The 18,307-nt window shown below is 50.2% G+C and overlaps 1 protein-coding gene across 5 annotated transcripts in view; it reads left to right on the top strand.

Moving 5' to 3' along the window:
* The window catches only part of MEGF11 (multiple EGF like domains 11), a 454,207-nt gene that overhangs the window by 400,759 nt on the left and 35,141 nt on the right, over positions 1-18,307 (top strand). For all 5 annotated transcript variants that reach the window (XM_075858312.1, XM_075858313.1, XM_075858314.1 and 2 more), the window contains exons 16-17: positions 17,190-17,318; positions 17,842-17,970. In XM_075858312.1, the coding sequence (XP_075714427.1) occupies positions 17,190-17,318; positions 17,842-17,970 (258 nt within the window). The remainder of the gene's footprint in view (positions 1-17,189; positions 17,319-17,841; positions 17,971-18,307) is intronic.

Raw genomic sequence — 18,307 nt, 5'->3', positions numbered from 1 at the left:
ACCAAACAGCAGTGAAAATAAAAAGGCCCAAATGTCAAAGAATGACACTTTTAATACTGAAAGTGAAACATTTAAAATCAAGTTAAAGTGGGGTATGTTCAGAAATGTCAGAGACGGTAATGAGCAGCAGAGGCAGGCCGGGGCAGAGTTCCAGGGCCAGGGGTGTCACGGCAGGCAGCGTAGGCCGGGGCAGAGTTCCAGGGCGGTGGGGAGAGGACTAGGCCTCAAATCCAAGGAGATCCATTTGGTGACTAAACAGCAGTGACAATAAAAAGGCCCAAATGCCAAAGAATGACACTTTTAATACTGAAAGTGAAACATTTAAAATCAAGTTAAAGTGGGGTATGTTCAGAAATGTCAGAGACGGTAATGAGCAGCAGAGGCAGGCCGGGGCAGAGTTCCAGGGCCAGGGGTGTGACGGCAGGCAGCGTAGGCCGGGGCAGAGTTCCAGGGCGGTGGGGAGAGGACTAGGCCTCAATCCAAGGAGATCCATTTGGTGACCAAGCAGCAGTGAAAATAAAAAGGCCCAAATGTCAAAGAATGCCATTTCTGCTACTGAAAGTGAAACATTTGAAAGTGAAACATTTAAAATCAAGTTAAAGTGGGGTATGTTCAAAAATGTCAGAGGCGGTGGTGAACAGCAAGGGCAGGCCGGGGCAGAGTTCCAGGGCCAGGGGTGTGACGGCAGGCAGCGTAGGCCGGGGCAGAGTTCCAGGGCGGTGGGGAGAGGACTAGGCCTCAATCCAAGGAGATCCATTTGGTGACCAAGCAGCAGTGAAAATGAAAAGGCCCAAATGTCAAAGAATGCCATTTCTGCAACTGAAAGTGAAACATTTGAAAGTGACACATTTAAAATCAAGTTAATGTGGGGTATGTTCAAAAATGTCAGAGGCGGTAGTGAACAGCAGAGGTAGGCCGGGGCAGAGTTCCAGGGCCAGGGGTGTGACGGCAGGCAGCGTAGGCCTGCGCAGAGTTCCAGGGCGGTGGGGAGAGGACTAGGCCTCAATCCAAGGAGATCCATTTGGTGACCAAGCAGCAGTGAAAATGAAAAGGCCCAAATGTCAAAGAATGACATTTCTGCTACTGAAAGTGAAACATTTGAAAGTGAAACATTTAAAATCAAGTTAATGTGGGGTATGTTCAAAAATGTCAGAGGCGGTAGTGAACAGCAGAGGTAGGCCGGGGCAGAGTTCCAGGGCCAGGGGTGTGACGGCAGGCAGCGTAGGCCTGCGCAGAGTTCCAGGGCGGTGGGGAGAGGACTAGGCCTCAATCCAAGGAGATCCATTTGGTGACCAAGCAGCAGTGAAAATGAAAAGGCCCAAATGTCAAAGAATGCCATTTCTGCAACTGAAGTGAAACATTTGAAAGTGACACATTTAAAATCAAGTAAAAGTGGGGTATGTTCAAAAATGTCAGAGGCGGTAGTGAACAGCAGAGGTAGGCCGGGGCAGAGTTCCAGGGCCAGGGGTGTGACGGCAGGCAGCGTAGGCCTGCGCAGAGTTCCAGGGCGGTGGGGAGAGGACTAGGCCTCAATCCAAGGAGATCCATTTGGTGACCAAGCAGCAGTGAAAATGAAAAGGCCCAAATGTCAAAGAATGACATTTCTGCTACTGAAAGTGAAACATTTGAAAGTGAAACATTTAAAATCAAGTTAATGTGGGGTATGTTCAAAAATGTCAGAGGCGGTAGTGAACAGCAGAGGTAGGCCGGGGCAGAGTTCCAGGGCCAGGCGTGTGACGGCAGGCAGCGTAGGCCTGCGCAGAGTTCCAGGGCGGTGGGGAGAGGACTAGGCCTCAATCCAAGGAGATCCATTTGGTGACCAAGCAGCAGTGAAAATGAAAAGGCCCAAATGTCAAAGAATGCCATTTCTGCAACTGAAAGTGAAACATTTGAAAGTGACACATTTAAAATCAAGTTAAAGTGGGGTATGTTAAAAAATGTCAGAGGCGGTAGTGAACAGCAGAGGTAGGCCGGGGCAGAGTTCCAGGGCCAGGGGTGTGACGGCAGGCAGCGTAGGCCGGGGCAGAGTTCCAGGGCGGTGGGGAGAGGACTAGGCCTCAATCCAAGGAGATCCATTTGGTGACCAAGCAGCAGTGAAAATGAAAAGGCCCAAATGTCAAAGAATGACATTTCTGCTACTGAAAGTGAAACATTTGAAAGTGAAACATTTAAAATCAAGTTAATGTGGGGTATGTTCAAAAATGTCAGAGGCGGTAGTGAACAGCAGAGGTAGGCCGGGGCAGAGTTCCAGGGCCAGGGGTGTGACGGCAGGCAGCGTAGGCCTGCGCAGAGTTCCAGGGCGGTGGGGAGAGGACTAGGCCTCAATCCAAGGAGATCCATTTGGTGACCAAGCAGCAGTGAAAATAAAAAGGCCCAAATGTCAAAGAATGCCATTTCTGCTACTGAAAGTGAAACATTTGAAAGTGAAACATTTAAAATCAAGTTAAAGTGGGGTATGTTCACAAATGTCAGAGGCGGTGGTGAGCAGCAGAGGCAGGCCGGGGCAGAGTTCCAGGGCCAGGGGGTGACGGCAGGCAGCGTAGGCCGGGGCAGAGTTCCAGGGCGGTGGGGAGAGGACTAGGCCTCAATCCAAGGAGATCCATTTGGTGACCAAGCAGCAGTGAAACTGAAAAGGCCCAAATGTCAAAGAATTGCATTTCTGCTACTGAAAGTGAAACATTTGAAAGTGAAACATTTAAAATCAAGTTAAAGTGGGGTATGTTCACAAATGTCAGAGGCGGTGGTGAGCAGCAGAGGCAGGCCGGGGCAGAGTTCCAGGGCCAGGGGTGTGACGGCAGGCAGCGTAGGCCGGGGCAGAGTTCCAGGGCGGTGGGGAGAGGACTAGGCCTCAATCCAAGGAGATCCATTTGGTGACCAAGCAGCAGTGAAAATAAAAAGGCCCAAATGTCAAAGAATGCCATTTCTGCTACTGAAAGTGAAACATTTGAAAGTGAAACATTTAAAATCAAGTTAAAGTATGTTCACAAATGTCAGAGGCGGTAGTGAACAGCAGAGGCAGACCGTGGCACAGTTCCAGGGCCAGAGTGTGACACTGTCCGCCGATAGATAACCCTTTGCACATTATCGTCATCATCATTATCAGCAGCAGTTGCTGTCAGCCAGCTCCAGAGTGTATGAGCGGGGTGTGCTGCCCATTGCAGCCCGGGGCAGAGGAGCCGTATGCAAGCTGTGCATGCCCGGTGGCAACAGTGTATGAGCTCCACAGCGCCAGCGGGGGGGGTCCCACTATGTCCCAAGCCGCCTGACATGTACTTCCGGTCGGCTAGGAGGTGGCATGTCACCTGGGCTGTCAGCCAGCCCCAGAGTGTATGAGCGGCGTGTGCCTGCACCCGTGGGGGGGATACAGGAGCCATGGGGAAGCTGTGCAAGACCGGGGGCAGCCGTGTAGGTGCTCTGCAGTGCCCGCTGTGGACTTCCAGGGCAAGAGCGGTAGGAGCGGCCAACTCATGCCGACCTCCTGGAACTCCCCGTCGGCTTCGCTCGCGGGTCGGTCCCGCTGATTTTTCTACCTTCATAATAAAAAAATCTTTTTTTTTTTATGGCATTTTCGGAAGCCTCAAGCCCACCTGGAGTTGCACGAGCAAGGCCACGTCGGCGTCTCCTTCCGAAAGCGGCCGGGAGCCAGTTCCGAGTATGAGCGGCGTGTGCCTGCCTTTTGCACCCGTGGGGGGATAGAGGGGCCCCTGGGGAGCTTGTACATGCCGGCAGCTTCCTTGTGGGAGCTCCACAGCGCCCGCGGCGAGTCCCGTTGTGTCCAGCCGGCTGACAAGCACTTCCGGTCCGCGAAGGATGCATGTCAGCGGCGGTGTGCCCGCTCCGGGTGTGAGCGGCGTGTGCCTGCCTATGGCATCCTGGGGGGGATAGAGGAGCCATGGGGAAGCCGTGCCAGCCCGGTTGCAGCCGTGTACGAGCTCCTCAGCGCCAGCGTCGGAGTTTGAGGGCAAGAGCGGTAGGAGCGGCCAACTCATGCCGACCTCCTGGAACTCCCCGTCGGCTTCGCTCGCGGGTCGGTCCCGCTGATTTTTCTACCTTCATAATAAAAAAATCTTTTTTTTTTTATGGCATTTTCGGAAGCCTCAAGCCCACCTGGAGTTGCACGAGCAAGGCCACGTCGGCGTCTCCTTCCGAAAGCGGCCGGGAGCCAGCTCCGAGTATGAGCGGCGTGTGCCTGCCTTTTGCACCCGTGGGGGGATAGAGGGGCCCCTGGGGAGCTTGTACATGCCGGCAGCTTCCTTGTGGGAGCTCCACAGCGCCCGCGGCGAGTCCCGTTGTGTCCAGCCGGCTGACAAGCACTTCCGGTCCGCGAAGGATGCATGTCAGCGGCGGTGTGCCCGCTCCGGGTGTGAGCGGCGTGTGCCTGCCTATGGCATCCTGGGGGGGATAGAGGAGCCATGGGGAAGCCGTGCCAGCCCGGTTGCAGCCGTGTACGAGCTCCTCAGCGCCAGCGTCGGAGTTTGAGGGCAAGAGCGGTAGGAGCGGCCAACTCATGCCGACCTCCTGGAACTCCCCGTCGGCTTCGCTCGCGGGTCGGTCCCGCTGATTTTTCTACCTTCATAATAAAAAAATCTTTTTTTTTTTATGGCATTTTCGGAAGCCTCAAGCCCACCTGGAGTTGCACGAGCAAGGCCACGTCGGCGTCTCCTTCCGAAAGCGGCCGGGAGCCAGTTCCGAGTATGAGCGGCGTGTGCCTGCCTTTTGCACCCGTGGGGGGATAGAGGGGCCCCTGGGGAGCTTGTACATGCCGGCAGCTTCCTTGTGGGAGCTCCACAGCGCCCGCGGCGAGTCCCGTTGTGTCCAGCCGGCTGACAAGCACTTCCGGTCCGCGAAGGATGCATGTCAGCGGCGGTGTGCCCGCTCCGGGTGTGAGCGGCGTGTGCCTGCCTATGGCATCCTGGGGGGGATAGAGGAGCCATGGGGAAGCCGTGCCAGCCCGGTTGCAGCCGTGTACGAGCTCCTCAGCGCCAGCGTCGGAGTTTGAGGGCAAGAGCGGTAGGAGCGGCCAACTCATGCCGACCTCCTGGAACTCCCCGTCGGCTTCGCTCGCGGGTCGGTCCCGCTGATTTTTCTACCTTCATAATAAAAAAATCTTTTTTTTTTTATGGCATTTTCGGAAGCCTCAAGCCCACCTGGAGTTGCACGAGCAAGGCCACGTCGGCGTCTCCTTCCGAAAGCGGCCGGGAGCCAGTTCCGAGTATGAGCGGCGTGTGCCTGCCTTTTGCACCCGTGGGGGGATAGAGGGGCCCCTGGGGAGCTTGTACATGCCGGCAGCTTCCTTGTGGGAGCTCCACAGCGCCCGCGGCGAGTCCCGTTGTGTCCAGCCGGCTGACAAGCACTTCCGGTCCGCGAAGGATGCATGTCAGCGGCGGTGTGCCCGCTCCGGGTGTGAGCGGCGTGTGCCTGCCTATGGCATCCTGGGGGGGATAGAGGAGCCATGGGGAAGCCGTGCCAGCCCGGTTGCAGCCGTGTACGAGCTCCTCAGCGCCAGCGTCGGAGTTTGAGGGCAAGAGCGGTAGGAGCGGCCAACTCATGCCGACCTCCTGGAACTCCCCGTCGGCTTCGCTCGCGGGTCGGTCCCGCTGATTTTTCTACCTTCATAATAAAAAAATCTTTTTTTTTTTATGGCATTTTCGGAAGCCTCAAGCCCACCTGGAGTTGCACGAGCAAGGCCACGTCGGCGTCTCCTTCCGAAAGCGGCCGGGAGCCAGTTCCGAGTATGAGCGGCGTGTGCCTGCCTTTTGCACCCGTGGGGGGATAGAGGGGCCCCTGGGGAGCTTGTACATGCCGGCAGCTTCCTTGTGGGAGCTCCACAGCGCCCGCGGCGAGTCCCGTTGTGTCCAGCCGGCTGACAAGCACTTCCGGTCCGCGAAGGATGCATGTCAGCGGCGGTGTGCCCGCTCCGGGTGTGAGCGGCGTGTGCCTGCCTATGGCATCCTGGGGGGGATAGAGGAGCCATGGGGAAGCCGTGCCAGCCCGGTTGCAGCCGTGTACGAGCTCCTCAGCGCCAGCGTCGGAGTTTGAGGGCAAGAGCGGTAGGAGCGGCCAACTCATGCCGACCTCCTGGAACTCCCCGTCGGCTTCGCTCGCGGGTCGGTCCCGCTGATTTTTCTACCTTCATAATAAAAAAATCTTTTTTTTTTTATGGCATTTTCGGAAGCCTCAAGCCCACCTGGAGTTGCACGAGCAAGGCCACGTCGGCGTCTCCTTCCGAAAGCGGCCGGGAGCCAGTTCCGAGTATGAGCGGCGTGTGCCTGCCTTTTGCACCCGTGGGGGGATAGAGGGGCCCCTGGGGAGCTTGTACATGCCGGCAGCTTCCTTGTGGGAGCTCCACAGCGCCCGCGGCGAGTCCCGTTGTGTCCAGCCGGCTGACAAGCACTTCCGGTCCGCGAAGGATGCATGTCAGCGGCGGTGTGCCCGCTCCGGGTGTGAGCGGCGTGTGCCTGCCTATGGCATCCTGGGGGGGATAGAGGAGCCATGGGGAAGCCGTGCCAGCCCGGTTGCAGCCGTGTACGAGCTCCTCAGCGCCAGCGTCGGAGTTTGAGGGCAAGAGCGGTAGGAGCGGCCAACTCATGCCGACCTCCTGGAACTCCCCGTCGGCTTCGCTCGCGGGTCGGTCCCGCTGATTTTTCTACCTTCATAATAAAAAAATCTTTTTTTTTTTATGGCATTTTCGGAAGCCTCAAGCCCACCTGGAGTTGCACGAGCAAGGCCACGTCGGCGTCTCCTTCCGAAAGCGGCCGGGAGCCAGTTCCGAGTATGAGCGGCGTGTGCCTGCCTTTTGCACCCGTGGGGGGATAGAGGGGCCCCTGGGGAGCTTGTACATGCCGGCAGCTTCCTTGTGGGAGCTCCACAGCGCCCGCGGCGAGTCCCGTTGTGTCCAGCCGGCTGACAAGCACTTCCGGTCCGCGAAGGATGCATGTCAGCGGCGGTGTGCCCGCTCCGGGTATGAGCGGCGTGTGCCTGCCTATGGCATCCTTGGGGGGATAGAGGAGCCATGGGGAAGCCGTGCCAGCCCGGTTGCAGCCGTGTATGAGCTCCTCAGCGCCAGCCTCGGAGTTTGAGGGCTTTAGCGGTATGCACGGCCAACTCATGCCGACCTCCTGGAACTCCCCGTCGGCTTCGCTCGCGGGTCGGTCCCGCTGATTTTTCTACCTTCATAATAAAAAAATCTTTTTTTTTTTATGGCATTTTCGGAAGCCTCAAGCCCACCTGGAGTTGCACGAGCAAGGCCACGTCGGCGTCTCCTTCCGAAAGCGGCCGGGAGCCAGTTTCCGAGTATGAGCGGCGTGTGCCTGCCTTTTGCACCCGTGGGGGGATAGAGGGGCCCCTGGGGAGCTTGTACATGCCGGCAGCTTCCTTGTGGGAGCTCCACAGCGCCCGCGGCGAGTCCCGTTGTGTCCAGCCGGCTGACAAGCACTTCCGGTCCGCGAAGGATGCATGTCAGCGGCGGTGTGCCCGCTCCGGGTATGAGCGGCGTGTGCCTGCCTATGGCATCCTTGGGGGGATAGAGGAGCCATGGGGAAGCCGTGCCAGCCCGGTTGCAGCCGTGTATGAGCTCCTCAGCGCCAGCCTCGGAGTTTGAGGGCTTTAGCGGTATGCACGGCCAACTCATGCCGACCTCCTGGAACTCCCCGTCGGCTTCGCTCGCGGGTCGGTCCCGCTGATTTTTCTACCTTCATAATAAAAAAATCTTTTTTTTTTTATGGCATTTTCGGAAGCCTCAAGCCCACCTGGAGTTGCACGAGCAAGGCCACGTCGGCGTCTCCTTCCGAAAGCGGCCGGGAGCCAGTTCCGAGTATGAGCGGCGTGTGCCTGCCTTTTGCACCCGTGGGGGGATAGAGGGGCCCCTGGGGAGCTTGTACATGCCGGCAGCTTCCTTGTGGGAGCTCCACAGCGCCCGCGGCGAGTCCCGTTGTGTCCAGCCGGCTGACAAGCACTTCCGGTCCGCGAAGGATGCATGTCAGCGGCGGTGTGCCCGCTCCGGGTATGAGCGGCGTGTGCCTGCCTATGGCATCCTTGGGGGGATAGAGGAGCCATGGGGAAGCCGTGCCAGCCCGGTTGCAGCCGTGTATGAGCTCCTCAGCGCCAGCCTCGGAGTTTGAGGGCTTTAGCGGTATGCACGGCCAACTCATGCCGACCTCCTGGAACTCCCCGTCGGCTTCGCTCGCGGGTCGGTCCCGCTGATTTTTCTACCTTCATAATAAAAAAATCTTTTTTTTTTTATGGCATTTTCGGAAGCCTCAAGCCCACCTGGAGTTGCACGAGCAAGGCCACGTCGGCGTCTCCTTCCGAAAGCGGCCGGGAGCCAGTTCCGAGTATGAGCGGCGTGTGCCTGCCTTTTGCACCCGTGGGGGGATAGAGGGGCCCCTGGGGAGCTTGTACATGCCGGCAGCTTCCTTGTGGGAGCTCCACAGCGCCCGCGGCGAGTCCCGTTGTGTCCAGCCGGCTGACAAGCACTTCCGGTCCGCGAAGGATGCATGTCAGCGGCGGTGTGCCCGCTCCGGGTATGAGCGGCGTGTGCCTGCCTATGGCATCCTTGGGGGGATAGAGGAGCCATGGGGAAGCCGTGCCAGCCCGGTTGCAGCCGTGTATGAGCTCCTCAGCGCCAGCCTCGGAGTTTGAGGGCTTTAGCGGTATGCACGGCCAACTCATGCCGACCTCCTGGAACTCCCCGTCGGCTTCGCTCGCGGGTCGGTCCCGCTGATTTTTCTACCTTCATAATAAAAAAATCTTTTTTTTTTTATGGCATTTTCGGAAGCCTCAAGCCCACCTGGAGTTGCACGAGCAAGGCCACGTCGGCGTCTCCTTCCGAAAGCGGCCGGGAGCCAGTTCCGAGTATGAGCGGTGTGTGCCTGCCTTTTGCACCCGTGGGGGAATAGAGGAGCCATGGGGAAGCTGTGCATGCCCAAGCTTCAAACTGTCACCATGTCAACAGACATGGTGACAGCGTCCCGATCGCAAAGCAGGATTCAAACAGGACCAATCAGAGTGGTCCCTGTGCCGGAAACGAGCTGTGATTGGTCAGTACTGACAGGCCAATCATAGCGCAGGAGCAGTGTTGCCTGCCTATTGCACCCGTGGGGGGAATAGAGGAGCCATGGGGAAGCTGTGCATGCCCAAGCTTCAAACTGTCACCATGTCAACAGACATGGTGACAGTGTCCCGATCGCAAAGCAGGATTCAAACAGGACCAATCAGAGTGGTCCCTGTGCCGGAAACGAGCTGTGATTGGTCAGTACTGACAGGCCAATCACAGCGCAGTAGCAGTGGTGCCTGCCTATTGCACCCGTGGGGGGGATAGAGGAGCCATGGGGAAGCTGTGCATGCCCAAGCATCAAAGTGTCACCATGTCAACAGACATGGTGACAGCGTCCCGATCACAAAGCAGGATTCAAACAGGACCAATCAGAGTGGTCCCTGTGCCGGAAACGAGCTGTGATTGGTCAGTACTGACAGGCCAATCACAGCGCAGGAGCCGTGGTTTGCCGGCATCTCCGTCTCTGACAAGCTCTTTCCTGTCAGAGAGCTTGTGAGAGACGGAGACAGGAATAAATACAGTGCGTAAGTTAAAAAAAACCAGCGATCTGCCGCTTTTCTGCCCTTTTGTGCCCACTAACCTGTTTTTAGTTAGTTAGGTAGCACAAGTTTTTCAGTATGGCCAAAAGAGTCTTTTTAGCCGAGGAAGCATCTGCAATGCTGTGTTCCGACACGGACAGCGCAAGTGAAGGTGAGGAGCAGTTCGTGCTTCCATCTTCCTCTGCATCCAGTGACTCTGAATCTGCACCCCCCAGTCGGCGTAGAAGAGCCGTAGTTCCTGATCTGCCTGAGCTGACCTGGGAAGCTGCAGAGAATTATACCCCCCAGGTGCCTGAGTTTACAGCCCGCTCAGGCATTCAAATTGAAATGACGGGTTTCAGCCCCATTGATTATTTTAACCTTTTTTTTTCAGACTCCCTTTTAGCGTTAATGGTCCAGCAGACCAACATCTATGCGGAACAATTTATCGCCCAGAACCCTGACTCTTATTATGGGAGAAGCCAAAATTGGACCCCCACAAACCTAGTGGAATTGCGGAAGTTTTGGGGCATATTTTTAAGTTTTGGCCTAATAAAAAAGCCTAGGATTAGAGACTATTGGTCCCTTGATATTTTATATAACACCCCCATTTACCGCACAGTAATGCCAAGGAAGCGCTTCGAAGCCATCCTGAAATTCCTTCATTACAATGATAATAGCCAGTGCCCACCCCCACAGGACCCAAATTTTGATAGGCTATATAAAATACGACCATTGATTGCCCACTACTCCCAAATTTTTTCCCACGTTTATACCCCCCAGCAAAATATTTCGGTAGATGAATCCCTAGTCAGCTTCAAGGGTAGACTGCACTTCAGGCAGTATCTACCCAATAAAAGAGCCCGGTACGGCATAAAGCTCTACAAGCTGTGCGAAAGTGCCACCGGTTACACCTACTCCTTTAGGGTCTATGAGGGAAAAGACTCCCATATAGATCCCCCAGAATGCCCCCCTTTCCTTGGAATTAGTGGAAAGATCGTATGGGATCTTATCCATCCTTTACTTGGGAAAGGCTATCATCTTTATCTGGACAACTTTTATAACAGTGTCCCCTTAGTAAAAGTTCTCTTGTCCAGATCCACCTTGGCATGCGGAACAATCCGCAAAAATAAGAAGGGCCTCCCCAAAACATTGCTGGGTCAGATCCTAAAATTAGGAGAGAGCAAAGCTTTCTGCTGCGACAATCTGCTCCTCCTAAAGTATAAGGATAAAAGGGACGTCCTTATACTGACCAGCATACACGACAGCAGATGCAGCCTAGTCCCTGTACGTGGATCCACTTCCCAAGTCCCAAAACCATATTGTGTACAGGAGTACAACAAGTATATGGGTGGCGTTGACCTGTCCGACCAGGTTATAAAACCATACAACGCCATGCGCAAGACCAGAGTATGGTATAAGAAGCTGTCTGTGCATCTTACACAGATGGCTTTATACAACGCCTTTGTCCTCTATAGATATGCCAGCAGTGGAGGTACGTTCCTGCAATTTCAGGAAAAGGTCATAAAGTCCCTGATGTTTGGTAACCAGGAAGAAGAGGGCAGTTCATCTGGCTCTTCCGTCAGTAGGATAATTCCCGGCCAGCATTTCCCGACAGAAATCCCCCCCACTGAAAAAAAAAAGAAGCCCCAAAAAAAATGCCGTGTGTGTGCCAAGCGAGGCATTCGTAAGGACACCACATACCATTGTGAGACATGTCCCACAAATCCCGGCCTGTGCATGAACCAATGTTTCAAAATATATCATACCTCCTTGGATTTTTAATTTATTTATTCATTATTCACCTTTTCTGTCTCCCATACTGGCCATGACCAATTATTAATTTTTCTACTGACCAGCCCCATTTAAAATTTGATCATTTAAAAATTGTAAAAAAAAACCACCTAAAACAAAACTAAAAATTCTCACTATACCCCTAGATAATTTCCTCAATGGGTGTAGTTTCCGAAATGGGGTCACTTGTGGGGGGTTTCCACTGTTTAGTCCCCTCAGGGGCTTTGTAAATGTGACAAGGCCTCTCAAACCATTCCTGCTAAATGTGATCTCCCAAAGCCAAATGGCACTCCATCCCTTCTAAGCCATGCCCTGTGTTCAAATATCCGTTTATTACCACATGTGGGGTATTGTTTTACTCGGGAGACATTGCTTTACAAATTTTACGGTGCTTTTTCTCCTTCAGTCCTTGTGGAAATGAGAAAAAAAATGGCTAAACCTAAATTTTCTTTGAATAAATGTTGATTTTAATTTTCACGGCCTAATTCCAATAAATTCTGTAAAAAACCTGTGCGGTCAAAATGCTTACCATACCCCTAGATAATTTCCTTGAGGTGTCTAGTTTCCCAGATGGGGTCACTTGTGGGGGGTTTCCACTGTTTAGTCCCCTCAGGGGCTTTGTAAATGTGACAAGGCCTCTCAAACCATTCCTGCTAAATGTGATCTCCCAAAGCCAAATGGCACTCCATCCCTTCTAAGCCATGCCCTGTGTTCAAATATCCGTTTATTACCACATGTGGGGTATTGTTTTACTCGGGAGACATTGCTTTACAAATTTTACGGTGCTTTTTCTCCTTCAGTCCTTGTGGAAATGAGAAAAAAAATGGCTAAACCTAAATTTTCTTTGAATAAATGTTGATTTTAATTTTCACGGCCTACTTCCAATAAATTCTGTAAAAAACCTGTGCGGTCAAAATGCTCACCATACCCCTAGATAATTTCCTTGAGGTGTCTAGTTTCCCAGATGGGGTCACTTTTGGGGGATTTGTACTGTTTTGTCACTGCAAGAGCCCTTCTAACAAAATAAGGCCCCAAAATCCACTAGGTGTTCCTTTGCTTCTGAGGCCTGTGCTTCATTCCAGTAGCACGCTACGACCACATGTGGGATATTTCCTAAAACTGCAGAGACTGGGCAACAAATATTGAGTTGAATTTCTCTGCTAAAACCTTCTGTGTAATAAAAAAATAGTATTAAAAATTTATTTCTGCCAATAAATATGAAATTTGTAAATTCCACCTCTACTTTGCTTTAATTCCTGTGAAATGTGTAAAGGGTTAAGACATTTTCTAAATGCTGTTTTGAATACTTTGAGGGGTGAAGTTTTTAAAATGGGGTGACTTTTTGGGGGTTTCTAATATATAAGGCCCTCAAAGCCACTTCACAACTGAACTGGCCCCTGTAAAAATGGCCTTTTGACATTTTCTTGAAAATGTGAGAAATTGCTGCTAAAGTTGTAGGCCTTGTGATGTCATAGAAAAATAAAAGGATGTTCAAAAAACGATGCCAATCTAAAGTAGACATATGGGTGATGTTAATTAGCAACCATTTTGTGTGGTATAACTGCCTGTCTTACAAGCAGATACATTTAAATTGAGAAAAATGCTAATTTTTGCAATTTTTCGCTAATTTTCGGTGTTATTCACAATTAAATATAGAACATATCGAGCAAATTTTGCTAGTAACTTAAAGTGCAATGTGTCACGAGAAAACAATCTCAGAATCGCTTGGATAGGTGAAAGCATTCCAGAGTTATTACCACATAAAGTGAACATGTCAGATTTGAAAAATGAGGCTCTGTCAGGAAGGTCAAAAGTGGCTAGGGCGGGAAGGGGTTAAAAACCCTTTTGAACTAAAATATTTTATTTTTGCATTTGGGGGAGGCAATGGAAAAAATTGCAATTCTGCGTTATTCTTTGCAGGGTTTTTTACAGCTTTTACTTTGAGTCATTATGATCGCGGTGATACATCATGGGTGTTTTGTATTTTTTTTTTACACTTTTACCAAATAAAACCACTTTTTATGGACATTTTTTTTTTTTTAACTGTTCACCTGTTAATAATTTTTATTTGACAGTAATTAACACATTTTTTGTCCCACCAGGGGACTTCACTATACGATCATTTTACCCCTTATCTAATTCTTTGGTATACTTAGTATGCCAAAGCATTAGTGCCTGGCATTGTAAAACTGGCATGGCCTTGTAGGCATAGAGCCATGGCAGGCCTAGGGCCTTTGTTGGGCCCCAGCTACCATGGCAACCTATCGGCGGTACGCAATTGCATTTGCAAGCCACTAATAGGTGACAGTGGGAACCCCCTCCCTCTGAAACTACTTAGATGCTGCCTTTGCTATTGACCATGGCGTCCAAGAGATTAAATGTTTGCGAGCTGAGTAAACTTCGATCGCCACGGTTAGACCAGATGCCCATCTGTCATAACACAGCCGAGCACCCGCTCTAGCCTGCATGGGACACCCGTGCAGGACTTAGACTAGGCCTAGCCTTAGGTCTGCTTAGTGACCACCCTGAAAAGGAGTATTGGTGGTCACTAATTGGTTAATAGTCAGCGTAAACTCAGATCAGGCAGGCACATAATGCGTCAAATTTATCACCATGGTGAATGCTGTAGGATAATTTTGTCACATCTTGTTTGCACTTTTTGCCACATTTTTGGTGCACATTGGAGCATTTTAAGCCACGTCCTATTAAAAAAAATACACCCTTTCTAGCAAAGACAAGCCCCTTTTCTGGACACTTTTTTAAAAAAAATGTTGTTTTTTTTTGACACTTGTAGACCCAGACACAGTAATAAATCTGCCCCATTGTTCTTAAACATGGCCAGTAGACAAGGAAGGACTGGCTCACCGGAGGACTTACTTGTGCACCCTATCTGGCGCTGCCACCAATTCCAGTCTGGAAAGCTTGAAATCTTTGGCTTTTGCCTATGTGGCTTTGGTCAAATTTCCAGACATTATCGTTGGGATGCAGCTGATCAACATTTTTTATTCTGATATAATATTCTGATATCAATAATTCAAATGTATGGATACCAAATGAGCTATGGCTGATATATACCATGTCCAGGAATGGTGGCCTCCATTGTCTTTGTACCAAATCTAAATGGGTATCTAGTGGAAGAAAAAAAAGCATTGGTAAATTATACTATTGCCCTATAATGAAACATTCATTCTAGTAAGGCAACCCCTGCCATACACTCTTTTTAAGAGGTGTTGCGTCCTACTTTGCACACATGCAGACCTGGGTCCCAAATTGTAGATAGCTGAAAACAGGGCAATCACCTGTCCAAGCATTCATGCATCTCCAGATATTTATTTGGGAGCCACAATGGTTAAAATTGTTATCCAAGGTTAGAAAACATGGCTAATTTCTTCCATAAAACAGTGGCACAACTATTCACAGGTTGTGTGTTGTGTGGTATTGCAGCTTATCCCCATTCACTTCAATGGAGCTGTTCTGCAATACCAGACACAACCTATAGACAGGTGTGGCGCTGTTTCTGGAAGAAAGCAGCTATGTTTTTCTAGTCCTTAACAACCCCTTTAAACCAGTGGGCGATAAGTAGTAGACCTAGTATACAACTATCTGAGCTGTATTTCAGAGAGCACGCTGCTTCCATCTATTGACTGAATTGGTATATTGTGCAGGATCTGTGCTGATCTTTTCCTTTTCCAAACAGGGTTGCTGTCAGCTCTCTTGAGCTGCTGATTGAGATAGACAGCAAGTAGGCAGGTTTGTGCACTTTGTGGACACATAATGGGTGCACCTAACGCCCACTGCTTTAATATTTTACAGATGACCATAACTAAAATGCTTACCTATGTAGATAATGAGAGTGCAGTAAGCAGCGAATATTTTATAAAAAAGGAGCTCTAGGAGTGGGGCAGAGGCGTAGCTAGGTTCTCCAGCACCCGGGGAAAGATTCAGTTTGGAGCCCCCCCCCCAACCTCTTTCCCGACATCTCCTTCCCCCTCGCCATGTTTTTTTTCTCTACCAACCGACGTGTCATTTCTTTTCCACATTTCTTTTTATGTAATTCAAGCATAAAAATATTTGTACATTTTACAAGCAATATAGTTCTATACACAACACCAGAATAGTTCTCAGTACATAAATACAGCCCAGAAACCAGCTCATTACATATATACAGCACCAGCACAAATAAAGCTCAATTTAGTGCAAACCCTGCCTTATAGGTTTGCACTAAATTGTTTCCAGCTCCCAGCATGGCCCGAACAATGGTAAGGATATGCTGGGAGATGCTGTTTCACAAAAAAAAAAATCATATCTTAATCATACCACCCAGCATTTCGCTGCAGATCATACAGTAACTACATTACTGATTAGAGGCAGAATAAACATTTACATTAAGTGACTCACCGGTGACATCTCAGATTCTAGTTCTTTTTCTCCATCCGGTCCAGACCTCTATGATGAATTCTCCCGGTCACAGCCCATTTCTGCAGTTTGCCGCTCATATGTCTTCAGCTTCTCACTTTTCCGACATTTCTACACCTATAAACAAAGATAAAATTCTCATTATACCACACACTACGCCCCTAAATATAATAGTGCCATACACTGCACCTCTAATTATAATAGCACCATACACCGTGTCTCACACACACACACACACACACACACACACACTGTGCCCCCTGTAGATAGTGCCTGCCATAGAGCCCCCTGTAGATACTGCCCCCCATAGAGCCCCCTCTAGATAGTGCCCTCATACAGCCCACTCCTGTATATAGTGTCCCACATACAGCTCCCCCTATAGTGCTCCATAGATAGCCCACCCCTGTAGTTATAGCCCACCCCTGTATATAGTGCTCCACAGATAGCCCACCCCTGTATATAGCCCCCCTGTAGATATAGCCCACCCCTGTATATAGTGCTCCACATATAGCCCACCCCAGTATATAGCCTCCCCTGTAGATAGAGCCCACTGTAGAAAAAGCCCCCCCTGGCAGATAAAGCCCCCCCGGTAGATAAAGCCCCCCGTAGATAAAGCCCCCCTGTAGGTAAAGCCACCCCCAATAGATAATGCCACACACTTTTTTATTACGATAAAATAACAAACTATTCAAACTCACCTTAATCCTGCTCCCATGCCGTCCGGCAGCAATGGAGACCTGCTCTCTTCTGCGCAGATCTCCTGGGGTTGAACTGGGAAAGACTTTCCCTGTCAATCAGCGCCTTTCAACGATGCAAGTGGCGCAAGGTATCGCGCTGCTTCACTAGTACAAAGGCGCTGAATGGCCGGGTACGTTCCGTGCCCGGCCATTCAGCGCCTTTGTACTAGTAACTTTGTACCTGTGTCCTATAGACGCAGGTACAATTATAGTGCAGGAGGGGGTGGCTCTGGCGCCCCTTCTAAGTTAAGCCCGGGGTACATGCCCCGCCTGCCCCCCCCCCCTAGCTAAGTGAAGTGGGGTATGAAAATTTTGAGGTTCCATTGATGGAGCAAGGGCTTTTTCTGCTGTACAGATGTAGCCATATTTATGATGACTTTAACACATTAAATACACAGGGTCAAGAAACTTTAACTTGACTTTCAATGCCTTTTTTGTGTGATATCACGCTGCAGCAAGTTATCAGAGTCAAGATAAACTTAACTACATCTGTACGTTAGAAACATTATAGTTTGCCAGCTGTAATGCAACTACAACTACCAGCATGCAATTGAGAGCCAAACTTGCCTGAGACTTCCTCTGCCACTATAGTGGTAAATGGTACTTGCTCATTATATAGAGAGGAGATTCCGTTTGCAGTGTGAATATTTTATTCCTCTATTTTTAAAGTATGTCCTAGTGGAAGATTTGGTCGAAGTTGTGCAGAATTCTGTATATGCAGCAACAACGCAACCTGCAACCCCATTGATGGATCTTGCCAGTGCTACCCTGGCTGGATAGGCAGCGATTGCTCTGATGGTAAGTTGCACTTAGTCACACAGCATCCTTTACTTTTGTGAAATTATCATTTTATGTATTTGGAACATAATGTAGGACTATGTGAAGCAGCAGAATCCAGAAACGCTTCTGTCCCCATACTGAGTTTTTTTCTGTGGGAAGAGATACTATATGGTAATGTAATTTATTGCTGTGCAGCCAGCATAGCCCGCATAGCGATACAATTCAATTACTTGTTATATAAAATACAGAACTTGCAGCAGATGCTGACCTGCTCCTGAATCTACTCTAATTGACTTAAATAATATTCTTTTTGGTAGTGGCAGTGCTGGAAATAAATAAAAACACAGAATCACATAAAATTTGTGTTTTTAGTACAGTTGAACTAACTTTTTTGGCACAAGCATTTCTGGAATTCCATTGAAAACTTTTTGAGCAGATATTCTAGAAATATAAAATAGTATAAAAGTGAATATTTGCTGACCAGTTTTATGTTATATTACCGACTTCTAATTTTCTCTCTTGGGGTCTTATATTTTTACAGAATGCCCCCCTGGTCTATGGGGTCCAGACTGTATCCACACGTGTAACTGCCACAATGATGCTGAATGTAGTGCATATGATGGGGAATGTAAATGTACTCCCGGCTGGACAGGACTCTTCTGCACTCAGAGTAAGTACAATATAATCTCTGGTTGCATAAATTGTGTCTAACATAATCTGTGTTATCAGCTACGACTCCGTTTACTATACACGCATGCAGCACAAATTATACAATGAAAATAAATCATAAAATACGACTATTAGTAACAATCAAATGTGATGTTCTGTACACTACCAAGGCAGACAACATATTTGCATATAGGCACATAGCATATATTCCAGCCAGTAAAATTTGAAGGCCTATCCTCAGGATAGGCCATCAATAGCTGATGGGTCGCGGTCCAACTCCCGGGACCCCCGCCGATCAGTTATTTAGAAGGGGGCGCAGCGCTCGTACGAGCGCTGTT

This window comes from Rhinoderma darwinii, chromosome 3, assembly GCF_050947455.1.
Source record: "Rhinoderma darwinii isolate aRhiDar2 chromosome 3, aRhiDar2.hap1, whole genome shotgun sequence".
NCBI lineage: Eukaryota > Metazoa > Chordata > Amphibia > Anura > Rhinodermatidae > Rhinoderma > Rhinoderma darwinii.
This window is presented reverse-complemented; position numbering and strand designations above follow the sequence as displayed.